Source organism: Tuber melanosporum, assembly GCF_000151645.1.
Source record: "Tuber melanosporum whole genome shotgun sequence assembly, scaffold_52, strain Mel28".
Taxonomy (NCBI): Eukaryota; Fungi; Ascomycota; class Pezizomycetes; order Pezizales; family Tuberaceae; genus Tuber; species Tuber melanosporum.
In genome coordinates this window covers 124643-140148 of record NW_003299098.1, presented here as the reverse complement: position 1 = coordinate 140148, position 15506 = coordinate 124643, and the positions used below count along the sequence as shown (strand labels likewise).

The following is a 15506-nucleotide window of genomic DNA, read 5'->3' as shown; positions in this document are numbered from 1 at the left end:
TTTGGGGGGGGGGGGAGGGACGGGGGAGGGATTTGGTTTTTTTTTTACTGGGTTAATTTACTTTTGTTTGGGGGGCGCTTACATTTTACCACGCACGAAGTTTTTCCGGGGATTTTTACCCATTGTTTAAGGACACACACTGCTTTCATACCCTTCCTCCAAACCACTCGCCTCCTCGCCTCCACCCGTACACTCGCATTCCCCGCCTTCTTCACCCTCACAACAATTACCACTCCCACCACCACCCGAGCGTCCTCCACCATCTGCGAAACTTCTTCGGAGAAAACTCCGTCGTCTACGAGCAAAGCATGAGTCTACCGTTGCAAGCTATTACACACAGGGAACCTGGTACGGTGAGCCAATATCCGGTCTCCTTTACTCCCTAGCCTCCGACCTTGGTCGTGAGGACAATGACCTCCTCTGGTTGGCCATTGTGGGTCTCTCCTCCGGGGAGATCATCGGCCGAGGGATAACCTCTGGCCCACCAAGGAAAGCAGGAGGTCTTGGCTGGGTAAGCACCACTCGAGAAGACCAAATCCGTGGAGTCCTCCGAGACGAGGTCCGCAGATTGAATCCTCCGGAGGCCCCACCCCCGGGCTCCTCCAATGTCTCAGGCAACAGCAGTAGCAGTTTACAAACTACAGCCCGGTCACCGTCCGATACCGCCATCAGGCTATCACCGGAATACAGGTTCATGCTCATCCGTCATTGGTCCTTGTACGACTCCATGTTGCATTCTTCGTTCTTGGGGACCAAGTTACATATCTGGTCAGAGACTGGGCGGAAGCGACTGCACAAGTTGTTGGCAAAGATGGGGTTTAGCCTTAGTCAGTGCAAGCAAAGCTACACACACATGGACATGGACTTGAAGCGGAGTCTTCGCGAGAGGTTAGAGAAGTACGCTCCGTTGTATGGCCTCGAAGGTGTTGTACGAGAGGGATTTGTCAGGTGCTGGGGGTTTAGAGGATGCCTTAGTGCGGCGGATGTAGCATATGTCATAGGCGGTCTTCTAGAGATGGGACGAAGAGGTAGTAGTAGCCATACCAACAGCGGTTCAGCAATCACACCAATATCTTCATCCGCTGGTAAAGCTCCAGAAGCACTGGTGGACCCTGACCCAACCAACGAAACCCGCAAAGAAGAGGCAAGAGAGTCTGAAAGTTGGATAGCTAATTTCTGGGCTGCTTACGATGCACTCGAAGAGTACCCCCCGCCTCACCTCCTCCCTCTCACCTTGACTAACATTAACTAGCATTGAAGCTTTAAAAACCGCCCTCCCAACAGCGATGGATTTAACCCGTGCTATCCTACGAACCGGCACTGCTTTAATTGAAAAGCGTCAAATTCGTCTGTTGCGCTCCTTTCGGCTTGCAGTCGTTAAGGAAGGCCCCGACGTCTCAACCTTTGCACACCCCAGCGCACTATCAAAGTTAGCCTTATGGCTTGGCGAAGCCATTCTAGAGCAGGAAAAGGAGCACAGGAAGAAGCGGCATTTACCTCTGGTCGTTGCGAGTCTCAACGAGCGGAGGGGGGTGTATGTGGTTGTGGGTACCACATTAGGAAGTAGAGTTGGTGGGGTTAAGAAGAAAGCTGAGAAGGAAAGGAAGGAGAGTGGGAAGGGGAAGGGGAAGGAAGTCGGGGAAGACGGAGGGGAAGAGGAGGAGGAGGAGGAGGAGGAAGATGATTCTTCAGACGATGAAGACGACGAAGACGCAACGCTGGAATACCGCTCCGGGCGGAACAGGTTCGGAATGGCATTCCAGGAAGTAGCCCAGAGCACCAACGCACGCATCCGAATCGACGCGTTCGAAGCTACGGTCGTGGAGGTCAAGAAAGAGGATCTTGCAGGGTTCTTGGAGGGTCTCAGTCTTAAAAGTGTTGTTGAGTGAACTTTTCTATTGTATTTTAGATGGTGGTTGTGTGTATTGTGTTGGTGATTTATTTTATTTCATTTTTTCATTTTCCTTTTCTACGTAATTTATTTTCATGATACCTATCTATGATGATCATACATGGGGTGGGGGGGGGCTTTCGTCTGTCTTGTCTGGCATTTACATGAACATCTTGACCGGGATTACATGAGTGGACATCCGGTCGATCAGTCGGGATCGGGCGGATAAGTTAGGCTGGAATATGATATATATACGATAGATGGGATTGGAAAGATATCAATCCGGCACATTCGCATGTACGATGTGACGTATGATAATATAGTTTTTTTCAATCCCCCCCTTTTTTCCCCCACAACCGCGAGTGAGCATCCATGAACGAGTGCTATACTGTACTGTACTGGTACAGTACAGCATCTATCATAACACGAACAGAGAAAAGCAAGCAAGAGAATCATCCTCAGAATTTTTGTCGCCGTCCCGTCCGATAGATATAGTGGGTCGACAGCCCGTACCAGCGTTCCCGAATAGAGGTGAAATATGATAACCGGTAAAGACCGGTGTATGATACTGTACGGACGCTTTTGGAGGGAGCCGCTTTGGAATGTTATGCCGTATGTACTCGATGGTTCTAGAGATTCTCTGTTGCGGGGGCACAATGATGCGTACTGCGATCTGTCGGGCGGGAAGCTATCATGGCACCAACACTGACTTTCCTATTTACCGCTTCTGGACCCGTTCTCTTCTGTTGGGCGTGAGTGGTGCCTCGGGCAGCCGTGGGACCTGGACCGAGGGGAGTATTAGTAGAAGAGGTCATATTATGGTTTCACTTCTGGGTAACAAAGTATGGGGCTGCTTTGTAGATTCGGTTGGTACCTGTTGCACCACTACTGGATTGTAGTGGGTTTGGTCTAGCAGATCGGTGGCGGGGCTGCCCGGTGACTATCCGTGCTTGTACTTGCTTATACGAGATAGCTGGCGCTTGAGCCAGGTGGATATATGATAGATATTCCTTCTGGTTTATATGGAATTCCTCTACTGGGCTCAGAGCTTGGATGGTGGTAATAAGTGTGTTGGCATTGCTTCAATATGAGCGGCTACATCCTAGAATTTTGTTTTTTGATACTCTAGGGGGTGAACCACTTCGGTACCATGGACTACACTTGGCACCACTGGACTTATCCGGGTGATATTCCATGATCCTTCTCTCCCCACCTCATCCAACAACTACTAGTGGGAGTCAGGGTTATCATTTAATCACTGTAATTTGCGGAAGTAAGGAAGTTGCTCATAGCTATGCATCGTTTTAATTAAGGTTCGGGGAAGTAATTTTTTATCTAAACTGTCCCCAAGTCCCCGACATATGTTGAACTGGGTAAAATTTAAAGGTTGACAGCTGGAGCAGTTTCAAGTTAGTCGTCTGTGCTTGCAACAATTGATTTCAGGAGAAGTCTTACCGGTTCTGAAATTGTTCCCAGCATAGGTGGCCTGCTCGCCTAATTCTTCCTCGATACGGAGGATCTGGTTGAGCTTGGCAAGACGCTCACTTCTCGCGGGAGCACCAGTCTTTATCTGACCGGCGCGGAGACCGACAACGATGTCCGCAATTGTGACATCCTCAGTCTCACCAGAACGGTGGGAGACCATGACACCCCAGCCAGCGGTGTATCTATTATCTATTAACCCCCACAAAATAAAGGGAAAAAGGGGGGTAAACTCACGAGTCCCTAGCGGCCTGGATAGACTCAGTGAGGGTACCAATCTGGTTGACCTTGAGAAGGAGAGCGTTGCAGCTCTTCTCATCAATGGCCCTCTTGATGCGGATGGGGTTGGTAACAGTCAGATCGTCACCAACAATCTGGAAGTCACTGGTCTTGTAAAAGTGGGTCCAGGCCTCCCAGTCATCCTCAGCGAAGGGATCCTCGATGCTGACAATTGGGTATCTCTGGGCAAGGCTCTTGTAGAGGTCGGCCAATTCCTGATAGGTCAACCACTTGCTACTATCGGAGTCGGGGTTCTACCGGTCTTGATATTAGCACCTGGGGAAGATTCAATTCGATAGGTACCAACAAACCTTGAAGTCAAGATCGTACTTCTTAGCATCCTCCTTGTAGAACTCGGAAGAGGCAACATCCATAGCGATCTTTATCTGGCCAGTGTAGCCAGCCTTATCAATAGCATCGGTGATGAGGTCAAGAGCCTCCTCAGCGGTCTGAATGTCGGGTGCAACACCACCCTCGTCACCAACATTACCAGCGGACTGACCATACTTCTTCTTGGTGAGGGTCTTGAGGATCTGGTAAACCTCAGCTCCCTGCCTCATAGCCTCGGTAAAGCTCGGGGCCTCACAGGGAACAATCATGAACTCTTGGAAGGCGAGACGACCTGGACATCACGCTTATCGGTAAGTCACGGGAAAGGGGAAATTATACGATGTGGTCTGGTAACGCACCTCCGGCATGAGATCCTACAAGAGCCAATTATTAGCATACAGTTTTGGGCATGCGCGACTCTACCGGCTCCAAGGGCAGGGGCTTAGCGGGATTTCCCAGAAGGGGAGTGTAACGAACCTCCGTTAATAACATTCATGAACGGAACCGGGAGAACAAATGGCTTTTTAGTACCGGCAAGATCCGCAACATGGGCATATAGTGGAACACTCTGCGATACTCGGCTGTTAGCTCCTAGCCTCGTTTATCAAAATAACCTTCAAACTTCGAATATAGAACCCGGAGATTACTCGGGAACCGGAGAGAAGGACTGGAATAGAAACGTCGCAAAAGAAATAGGAATGGGGAAAAGTAGATCCTTATCAAAAATGGGAATAAAAAAAATAAAAACTTGAGAGAACATAACAGATCAAAACAGTAAGAGGGTCAGGGTGCGTGATCAATAGGGAGTCTGAGGGACATGACAACCGCCGGAGAAATTGGGGCACTGAGTAACGAGTCCAACAACAAAAATCTAAATGCGGCTGTACTCGTACAACAAGAGGGGAAATGAAAAGTGGTAGAACACATACCTTTGCAGCAGCTCCAGCCTTAGCAACAGCCAAAGAGACACCAAGAATAGCGTTGGCCCCCAACTTGGCCTTATTTGGGGTTCCGTCAAGATCAATCAAGAACTTATCGATAGCAGCTTGGTCCTTGACGTCGAACCTTTCCTTAATGAGGGCAGGGGCGATGATAGTATTGACATTTTCAACAGCCTTGAGAACACCCTTCCCCGCCCATTTGGTCTTGTCTTTGTCCCGAAGCTCAATGGCTTCGTGTTGGCCGGTGGAAGCACCGGAGGGGACAATAGCCCTATGCAAGCCAGTATCACTAGTAGTGAGATCTACCTCAACAGTGGGGTTACCGCGAGAGTCGTAGACTGAACGGGCGTGAATTTTGGTAATCATTCTGAAAGGTTCGTGATGAAACAGATGGTCGACTAGATCAGATGGAGGATGAGGGGTGAGGAGAGAGAGGGAGGGAGAGGGAAGGAGGAGAAACGGGGATGGAGGAAAAGGGAGGATGAAGGAGTTATCAAACACGCGGGTTCTGTTTATGGGTAAAAAAAATAAATATTAAAGAGAAAACTGGGAGGCTGTGGAAGACCGATCAAAAAAACAAACAGGGATAAGACCTCTCTTTCTTGCTTCTATGCAGCTTTGTTGAGTATGAGGGAGGGGTTTTCGCTGAGGTGAGGCTTGGTTGTGAAGCGGAAAATAGAGCGTGGGACCAATGCAAATAAGATGATATCAACGTGATGGTGTTCAATTACGTTTTTTTCATCCCCAGAGAGGGGAAAATTTTTTCCTGCTGAGATAGGGATTATTGACAAGCCGAAGGCTTACTGTACTTTTGTTTCCGGTGCAGGTGGGAGGGTTGTGTGTGTTTTCTTTTCTCAACTTTGGCAATGTTCAATTTGTTGTGATAGTTTGTAGTCTACTCGAGTAGATAAATATCTATGGTGGCGGTGGTACCGATAGACTACAGGTACGAGTACTTGTACAGTACTCGTACAATATAGTGTTTTTACAGATGATACTATACCTGTACGATGCAAGAGAAAATTGGGTGAGCCAATGAGTGAACCTACAAAGATGCGAGAAATGGTTGATGGGGTTCATCCACTTAATCCTAGTTGGTGGGGGGAATCAATTGTGTCTCAAGATTGCCCCACCTTCCTGCCGCCCTAATTTGAATCTATGTACCCCTACAGTCACGTGATACGAGTGACAAAAATCACTTGATTCTTTTACATACTTCATCTCTGATATCAATAATGACTCAGCAGAGATTTAGGAGACCTCCGGATTCCTACGTTGGATCGAAATTGTTTCAAATTGGATGCACTCAAAAGTGTTTAATTTTTATTATTATTCAATTGACCGAAGAAATGCCTCAAGATGTATATATGATAAAAAAAAACAGGGAAAACAACAATACAAAGCAGGAGAAGCGCGCCTATGCTTTATGGATTTTGCAAATAAGGTCGGAGCCATCAACGGAATCGCCTTCCTTAACTTCGAGGCCAACAACGACTCCAGAATGGGGGGCAGTGACGCTCATTTCCTAAATCACAAGTTAGCATATCATAATTTTTGCGGATAGAGATAGTAGTTACATACCATTTTCATGGCACTCATGATGGCGATAGGATCGCCTTTCTTAACCTCGGTGTTCTCCTTGACACGGACTTCGACAACAACACCAGCCATAGGTGCTCCAACATGACTAGGATCCTTGGGGTCGGCCTTGGGGCGGCTCAGGTTTTCGACGGCTGTAAATATTTAAGTTATTATGTCCCACCAGAGGATGAAGAGCAAACTGGACATACCCGCGTGCTTGTCTTCAATTAAGAGCGTTCTGCCTTCACCATTCATCTCAAAAAAGACTTCCCTTTGGCCAGTTTGCTCGGAAATATGACCAACAGCCAACAGTTTGAGAATCAGAAGCTTTCCTTTCTCAATCTCGACATGGAACTCCTCTCCAAGCTTGGGGCTAACTAGGAAGTACTTGGTAGGAAGAACACTAAGATCTCCATACTTGTCGCAAAAGTCTTTGTAGTCAGAGAAAACCTTGGGGTACATGTTGTAACTCGCAATATCGCATTCTGAGATGACGCCATACTTGCTTTCAAGCTCGGCCCTAACCTTAGCCAAATCGACTGGTGGCATGGACTTTCCAGGGCGCTCGGTCAACTTTTGACGCTGCCCACGAAGAACATTGGTACGAAGGGGCTCGGGGAAGCCGCCGTATGGTTGACCCATCAGCCCTTCGAAGAAATCAAGGATAGAAGCAGGGAAATCTAGGGTCTCGGCTTTCTCAATTACATCGTCATAAGAAAGCTTATTGGAGACCATAAATTGAGCAAGGTCTCCGACAACTTTAGATGTAGGTGTAACTTTGACGATATCCCCAAGGAGTTGATTGGCTAGTGTGTAGGATTTCTTGGTTTCTGCCCATTGTGTTCCAAGACCCATCTGACTGGCTTGGAAAATCAAGTTTGTAAGTTGTCCACCAGGAATTTCGTGAAGGTAGACTTCAGGATCCGGACCGGTTAGACCAGCCTCAAAGCAAGAGTATAGGAGGCGCAGTTGAGCCCAATATCCGTCAATTGCACGGACGTGGTTAGGGTTGAGATTGGGGTCCTGGTCGGTACCCTCCAAAGAAGCTAACAAAGCTCCGACGCTCGGCTGAGACGTCATACCGGACAAACTGTCGGTAGCAGTGTCAACCGCATCGGCACCTGCCATAGCGCAAGCAGCCATGGAAGCCACGCCGGTTCCTGCCGAGTCGTGTGTGTGAACGTGGATAGGGAGGTCAGGGTACTTCTTGCGAATGCTGCCAATGAGCAGAGTTGCGGCTCGGGGTTTGAGAACACCGGCCATGTCCTTAATACCAAGGACGTGGGTTCCCATAGCCACAATCTTGTCAACAATCTCGAGATAATACTTAAGCGTGTATTTCTTTTTGTTGGGATTCAACATATCCCCACTGTAGCAAACTGTGGCTTCGCAGACCCCTCCAGCCTTGAGAACAGCCTTTATACCAACCTCTAATTGATCGAGATCGTTCAAAGCATCGAATACACGGAAGATATCAACTCCGTTAACCTTCGCCTGTTTAACAAAGTGATCAATCGCATTATCCGGAAGCCTAGAAATTTTAGATAAGTTACTTAGAAGAGCACTCTTGGCATTACTTACGATGAGTATGCAACTCCATTTGCTCCACGAAGCAACATCTGGAAAGGAATATTCGGAACCAATTTCCTCAATTTCCTCTAAAGGATGGTTAGTAGCTGACTTTAGATAAAATTCGAAGAAAATAAAGGTATTACCAATCTGTCCCATGGGTCTTCGTAAAGGAATCTCATCGCTACGTCAAAGGTAGCACCTCCCCAACATTCCAAACTATAAGCGTTGGAATAGGCATAGCTTGTATGCTTTGCAATGTTTACCAAGTCACAAGTACGGACTCTGGTAGCCAAAAGAGACTGATGCGCGTCTCTCCATGTAGTATCCATAAAGAGAGTACCCTTGTTCTTGCGGATGGCTTTGGCAAAGCCTACTGGCCCCTCCTTCTCGAGGATATTACGCCAACCAACCTGACATGGGTAGGTGACATCAATTAGATTGCCATTCCCATCATAGAGCTTGGGCAAAACAATGTCTCCAGTGAATTTGGGAACACCAATTTGACCCTTGATGCTGCTGCCATTAACAGCTAAATCGGCTAAGTATGCCAGCATTTTCTGGGCACGGTTTTGTGACTTCATAAGAGAAAACAACTCGGGACTGAACCAGTAATTAGTCTATCTGAACCTTGAGACTTTGGGAAGATAACCACTCACGTATCATCAATGAATGTGGTCCAGCAATAGCCTTCAATGAAGGTATCATGAGTTAGTAGGGAGGCCAAGAATGGTATATTAGTTTTGACACCACGGATCCTGAACTCTACTAGTGCGCGCAACATCTTTCTGCGAGCAATTTCGTATGTAGATCCATGGCAGGTGCACTTGACCAACATGGAATCGTAATGAGGGGTAATAATTGCCCCCGCAAAACCGTTACCACCATCAAGGCGGACACCGTTACCGCCTGCAGAACGGTACACCTCAATTTTTCCAGTGTCAGGTCGGAAGCCCTGTGATGGGTCCTCGGTGGTGACGCGGCATTGGATAGCAAAACCACGGGTAGAGATGCGGTCCTGAGTCAAGCCTAATTGTTCGAGCGAGGCTCCTGCAGCAATCTGTATCTGAGCGGCAACGATGTCGATGCCAGTAATTTCTTCAGTGATAGTATGTTCCACTTGGCTATATACCATTCAGTCAGCAATAGCTCTCCCTCCTCATGCTAGGTCGTCTTACATTCTAGGGTTGATCTCAATGAAGTAATATCGGTTTTGTTGATCGACCAAGAACTCAGCAGTACCGGCATTTCCTGTATATTGCAACGGTTAATAGGGCTCGAAAGCTATTTTCCAGGGTAGACATACGGTAGTTCACTGATCTTGCCAATTTAACAGCATCTTCAAGGATAGCGGCTCGGACCTCTGGCGGGAGATCCTTGGCGGGGGCAATCTCAACAACCTTCTGATGCCTTCTCTGAACACTACAGTCACGCTCGTACAGGTGAACAACGTTTCCGAATTTGTCACCAAGTAGCTGAACCTCGATATGTTTAGGGCGGTCCAAGAAGCGCTCGATGAAAACAGTTCCGTTACCGAAAGCTGCCTTGGCTCTGTTTCATCATTAGTATCTTGTCATCTCTAGGATAGGCCTTACTGATAAGAAACATACTCTGAGGTTGCTCTAGTGAAGGCGTCCTGGAGGTTTTCACCCTCCCTCACTACTCGCATACCCCTACCACCCCCACCAAAAGCTGCCTTGATGATGACGGGGTATCCGTATTCCTCCACGAATACCTCTGCCGCAGCAAGATCACCCACAGGCCCAGGAGTTCCAGGCACCACCGGAACGCTGCATTTCTGAGCAAGTGTACGTGCCGAAACCTTATCTCCTAAACCATCTATAACCTCAGGACTGGGCCCAATAAACTAGAATGCAAACGATTTGTTAAAACCGACCGCACTTGGAAAGCGCGTGGAGGGATATCTGGCTCACAATCATGCCAGCTTTCTCAATTTTGCGGGCGAACTCCGCATTCTCAGATAAGAATCCATAGCCAGGATGGATCATGTCAACACCATGCGTCAACGCGATCTTTACAATCTCATCAACCTGAAGATAGGCCTGAACGGGTGTGAATTCTCCCCTTGCGCCAATCTCGTATGCCTCATCAGCCTCTAAAGGATTGCCCAAATCATCAGTAACCGGGTCTCCCCGCTATCTCGGTGAGGCTCATACTCTGGCGATGCATGCTGAGGCGATCCTCATGACTGTAAATGGCAACAGTTTGTAAAGAAAGTTCATGCGCCTGTTGCCCATTGCGTCAGAAAATTTCCTATGGCAACCAAGACAGTGAAACAAACTCACGGTTCTAAAAATCTATTTCACACAGACCAGCCGCATTAGTAAACAAATCACAAACACAATCTAAACGAATCGTAAAACATACACGAATCGCTGTAATAAAGATTAAATTAATCAATTGACACCATGAAACACTGAACCAACAAATGTCGAAGGAGGGAAACTTACGAATTTCACCACGATTGGCAACTAATGGTACCAAAAAGTGAATCACCAAGTCAGCAAACAAACAATTCTGGAACAACACCGGGTAAAAAACGTGGGGAATGTAAAAAAAAAAAAAAAAGGAAGGAAGGACGACAACAAACCTAAAATCTTGTTGACCTGCATGATGGTGGAATTGGCACGGAGACGGTGCACGGTGCGCACAGTCGAGGAGTCGGCTGCATCCTCAAAGACCTGATTAAACTCTTTGGTATCCATGATTTTGGAATCCCGTAAGTTCGAATGGATTTCAAGGAGTCACAGTAGCGAAGAATTTAGGTTTGCTCTGGGGGCACAAAAGGGGGAACAAAAGGGAGAGGTAGAACAAGAGGGACCCGGGGAGAGGGAGTAGAGAACGTCAAAGGAGAGGAGGGGGGGGGGAAGGTTGTGAGTATGTATGGGTTTTATCCTGAAGGGTACGATAGTAGGCGGAGTGCAGGGGGAGTTGATGGTAGGAACTGGGAAGAGAAGGGAGGATTGGTATGACGGGATTGAGGTGCTGGAGGAGGAGGAGCAGGAGGAGGAGGAGCAGAGCAGGAGCAGGAGTATGGAAAGAAGGAGGGGGAGGATTTAACTTTAGTTTCGGCTGTGGCAATGGGACGGTAGACTACAATTTTTCCCCCCATACCTACCGATACTGGCCTCGTATGCGTCCCAACTTGGGTTTGACAAACAAATGAAATTGGAAATAGAAATAGAAATACCAAGGTTTGGTCTGGCGCCCCTTCCTTTCGGCCGATCTGGTCTATCTATCTATCATAATTATCATGGTTTGGCTGGCAAATATTGGAGTAGACAGTGTCACGAAGCAGGCGAAAGACTGATAAGATGGGACACTGTGTGCGAACTACGCTTCGCATCTGTGCACGATATCGGTAGACTATAAGACTTTGTGTTCCGGCGCGTCGGTTGTGGTGGTGATGGTGGTGGGGTGGGATGGGTTGGGATGATGGAGGGGTAAATCACACAAGAGGTTCCACACTAGTGTGTTAGCAACGCCCAACCAGGAATCCTGCCCTAATAAGCAGTGCTGCAGAAACCCAAAAACGAGCCGAGTCCTTATCAGTTGCGGCTGCAGTACTGTGGCACATCACAAATCCAACCAATCAACTAACCAACCACTCCGGGAAGAAATCAAGCAACTCTGAACGTAATTCAAACCACCAACCATCAAACGCTCCAAGTTTTTTCCTCCAAGAGAAACCATCTGGGGTGGCGATACTGTTGACCACGAATGAGCAGCTACAGAACCCTCAAATCTCACACCAGATTCCCAAAATTACACATAAAATGCTTAAATATGTGCCGACATATCATACATGACGTACGCGTGGGACCTTATAGTGACTTATACCCATAACTCGCACACAAGGTGCAACCGGGTATCAAGCAGAAGATACAGAACAGAAAACCCACACTCCCGGTTCATGTTCCCTCTTCCCTCCCCCCTCTTCTTCCGCCATCACCCCTCATCTCTCATCTCGACAATTTACAGCAGCCAGTAATACCTTCTCATATATCACAGCGCCAGCAGGTATTAGTAGAGGCGTAACAAATATGAAAAAATGATGGGGGAAAAACGAGAGTGACCTCGGCCTGTCCTCGGGCTATGTGTACCTCCTTGCCCGTGGTTCTCCGCTAAATTATCGTTGGCGAATATACGTACCGGTACTTGAGCATTGTGTACCGGTACAGTACTCGTACAGTACTCCGAAACAGGATCAGAGACCTTCAGTAGGACAATACAGCGAATTAACCACTGTAATATCCCCATGAGTATCCCATCCTGCCCCCACCTCCGCCTCCTGCTCCTGCTCCTCCTCCCCCTCTACCACCACCACCACATCCACGGGCCCCGGCAGTCCATCAGCAACCTCACCGCCGTCATCAAATCAATCGATGTCGTGCATTCGCCGGTACTCGAGTGTCTTTGGAAGCGCGAGATGAGGAGAAACCAGAGAAGGGTAAAGAAAAAGAAAAAGAAAAACAGCGGTACTGGGTTACCATTGCTGATACCAATGATTAACTGCCGACACCGCATTTCGGCGGCAACCACAGCGATAAAATTTTTCCAAAAAAACAAATTATTCTAACCCACGATGACATATGTGCCTAGCATGCGGTCAACGTTATCTCAAGTTACCACAAACCGGGCTGCCGATTAGCCATTGCTGACTGCTCCCAAAAAAATTCAAAGAAATTCCCCGCACTGCCTAGTGCCCTTCCCGGGGCAGATGCTATCTAACATATTTTTCCTCCTCTCATATTATGATACCGGTATTCCTAGACGCACAGCATCAACCGGCTACCCGGGCGACCACAACACTTTGCTCTACGGTACGGGCAGCCTACTGGTTCCAGGTCCAGATCATAACCTCAATCTACGGCTAAGCCAAGGGCTACCTGGGATGCGGTAACTTACAACGAAATAATAATATTATAATATAAAAATAAAAATAAAGCCAACCCTATAGTGCTTAAATTTATTAAATTGTTTTTGTACGAACCGAGGAAAGGTCCCGTGATCGGCCTTCCCACAAACCACTGGTAACTTAGACTACGGTATTTACCTTTTCGCAAAAGCCAACCGGGCAAACAGACAGAATACGATACAATCAAGCGGAAAGGGGAGAAGAAGGGGGAGAAAAAAAATGGAGGGAAAGGATGCACCTTTGGTAATTATGGAGAAACTCACTGTACTACAGTACGTTAAGCTATGGCGCTGTACTCGTGCTCGAGTAAACTCTGGCTAAGTGGGGTGGGAGAGAGAGAAGCTTTGAGTACGAGTACAGTACCTCAGCAGATCGTAACTCGTCCCAGCTGGACCAATGGCGTTTGAGATTCATCGAGCATCAGAAGCTATACAATACTATACCCCGCTCGAGTATATTAATAGAGAGAGAACAGTAGCAGAGGTACTAAAAAAGGGGCAGAGCGAGAGCCAGAAAGAAAAACGAACTTAGACACCAGTCTATGCTAGGTAGGAGCTTGCCCCGGATAAGAAGATCTTCAGGGAAAGAATGAGAGAATTTGGGGTATAGGACACGAGGCTAGATATTACAATAATTACCGGTAGGCGTACCATTCACCGGTTGCGTACGTAAGTTTGTGGTGGGGGAAAAGTTGGTTCTTGAAGGGGAAATACTCCATTCGCCTCCAGAGTATGTACGGAAGAAATACTTACCGTATTAGAGAGAAGATAATAATCCACCTATCGCACCCCCAAGGTAACTCCAACAAAACGTGAACGATATTAAACCAATCCGTGTGTCCAGTCACTAGGGGGGTGGGGGGTGTATAATATACCGTAATTATATAATACGTCTGTAGGCAATTCAGAAACGTTTGTACTGTACAATAGTCTTCCTTAAGATATAATTGTTTGTTTTTACGCTGGTAGAATATCTGGAGCGAAATGGAAATAGAATAAAGACCACCAAAAAAGAAATTTGAGAAGCGATTAGCATATCAGCTCTTTGTTAGATTAGCTAGGATATCAGTGATCACGTCGTTCTTTTCCCGCCCCCCACCCTCCTTCGCCTGACCCAGCCTCGTGAACGCCCCCGAAAGCTTGGACCCAGGAGGCGCCAGGCTGCTCAAGCCACCCCTGTCCCCATTACCGCCCCCTCGCCGTCCCCCGGAATCCACGAACCAATTGTCCCATTCTACCCCCCTCTTGCGCCCGCCCTGGGGAACCAAGTTCTTCAGATTATCCATCACGGACCCAGCGCCCCCAGCGCCCCAGAGCGCCTCAGGACCCTTACCCCTCATCCCGATAGCCTCCTCGTAGGACATAGCAGACTTGGCATCCATCATGATCCGCCCGCGGTTGGAGATGTACGCAGATCTGGGCTCGTAGTTGCGAACGTGTCTGCGGTCGTTATGCACCCGGCCGGTGTCAAAGTAATTGGTATTATTATCGCGGAGGATCGCGGCAACACCGCCGATCCCGACGACGGCGCCACTGGGGGACGAGTTGAGGGATCGGCCAGGAACAGGGCGTGAAGGGCAAGGGCCGTGCTCAGGATCGTAGGGAATGTGTGCTGCTGAGCGAGTGTAGTGTAGTCCCGCGGACGGGTGGGTACGATAGGACCTCCCGCCCCTCGGCATGTCCAGGAAGTCCGTCACCAGGGCCAGGAACTTCATTGTGTCCTCCCTCAACTTGTTCATGTTCACCTGTACTTCCTTTGTCTCCCCGTCGGCGGCAGCAGCACTTTCGTACACCCCGCACGCATCCGCCATGCTCTTTGCGACAAATGCTTCGAATTCTTTCTGTCGGGGCTTCACCTTCTTCAGTACGTACCGTTTAAACTCATCCGCCGGCATATCCGGGAGGAAGGGGCCGAGATACTTCCACTTGTAACTCTCTCCAGCAATGATGTTGTCGTCGAAGACGGATTCCTGAAGGCATGCGTTCGCACTCAGCCCGCTTCCTAGTGTGGGACTCTTAACCAGTGGCATGTCCACCTCCTGCCATTTCTTCAACGTGAGCACGTCGTCGTTGGCGGATTCGAAGGCCATGAAGCGCTCAATTGTGTCCAGCTCTGTCACTCGCATCGTTGTGTGCGTGATCTTGTGCGGGACATCGCGCTTCAGGCCCCAATTGCCACGGACCCGTGAGGCAGTCGGGGTGGTTATTGCTTGGACGGTTGGGTATGGTGCTGGATCTTGGTGGCCCAAGCGGAAGGTTAATGGTGGGGGGAGGGGCTTTGGCATAGCAAAAAGCCGCGAATGGCGGAGGAGGTTGGCCCCCGGGGAGGAAGCTTTAGACGCCATCTCTGAAGGCTAACCGCTGATTGCTGGATTGGCCGGGTGGTGTGGTTGGTGATGCTCTGACTTGGTGGGGTGAATTTGTGGTAAAGTTTGGTGGGTTAAAGGAGGGTAACCTAGGCTTACCTAAGAGCAGTTTGCACGGGTGCGGGCTTG

General features: G+C 48.5%; 3 protein-coding genes; 1 reads left to right on the top strand and 2 right to left on the bottom strand.

Annotated features, from left to right (window-relative positions):
• The window catches only part of GSTUM_00009059001 (uncharacterized protein), a gene marked incomplete at both ends in the record, with an annotated part of 2920 nt that extends 1031 nt beyond the window's left edge, over positions 1-1889 (top strand). Inside the window, 4 exons of the mRNA XM_002840466.1 lie at positions 29-35; positions 132-1203; positions 1253-1572; positions 1702-1889. Of these exons, the coding sequence (XP_002840512.1) occupies positions 29-35; positions 132-1203; positions 1253-1572; positions 1702-1889 (1587 nt within the window). The remainder of the gene's footprint in view (positions 1-28; positions 36-131; positions 1204-1252; positions 1573-1701) is intronic.
• A 1291-nt stretch (positions 1890-3180) lies between these two features.
• GSTUM_00009058001 (uncharacterized protein) lies at positions 3181-5562 on the bottom strand. XM_002840465.2 has 7 exons: positions 4912-5562; positions 4460-4550; positions 4342-4356; positions 3964-4274; positions 3611-3906; positions 3347-3558; positions 3181-3285 (listed from the first exon to the last, which is right to left on the bottom strand). The coding sequence occupies exons 1-7, from the start codon at positions 5287-5289 to the stop codon at positions 3272-3274; spliced, it is 1317 nt and encodes a 438-aa protein (XP_002840511.1). The 5' UTR covers positions 5290-5562; the 3' UTR covers positions 3181-3271.
• An 8318-nt stretch (positions 5563-13880) lies between these two features.
• On the bottom strand, positions 13881-15394 carry GSTUM_00009056001 (uncharacterized protein). XM_002840464.2 has 1 exon: positions 13881-15394. Exon 1 carries the CDS (start codon positions 15354-15356, stop codon positions 14049-14051), a length of 1308 nt encoding a protein of 435 aa, XP_002840510.1. The 5' UTR covers positions 15357-15394; the 3' UTR covers positions 13881-14048.
• Positions 15395-15506: the final 112 nt, after the last annotated feature.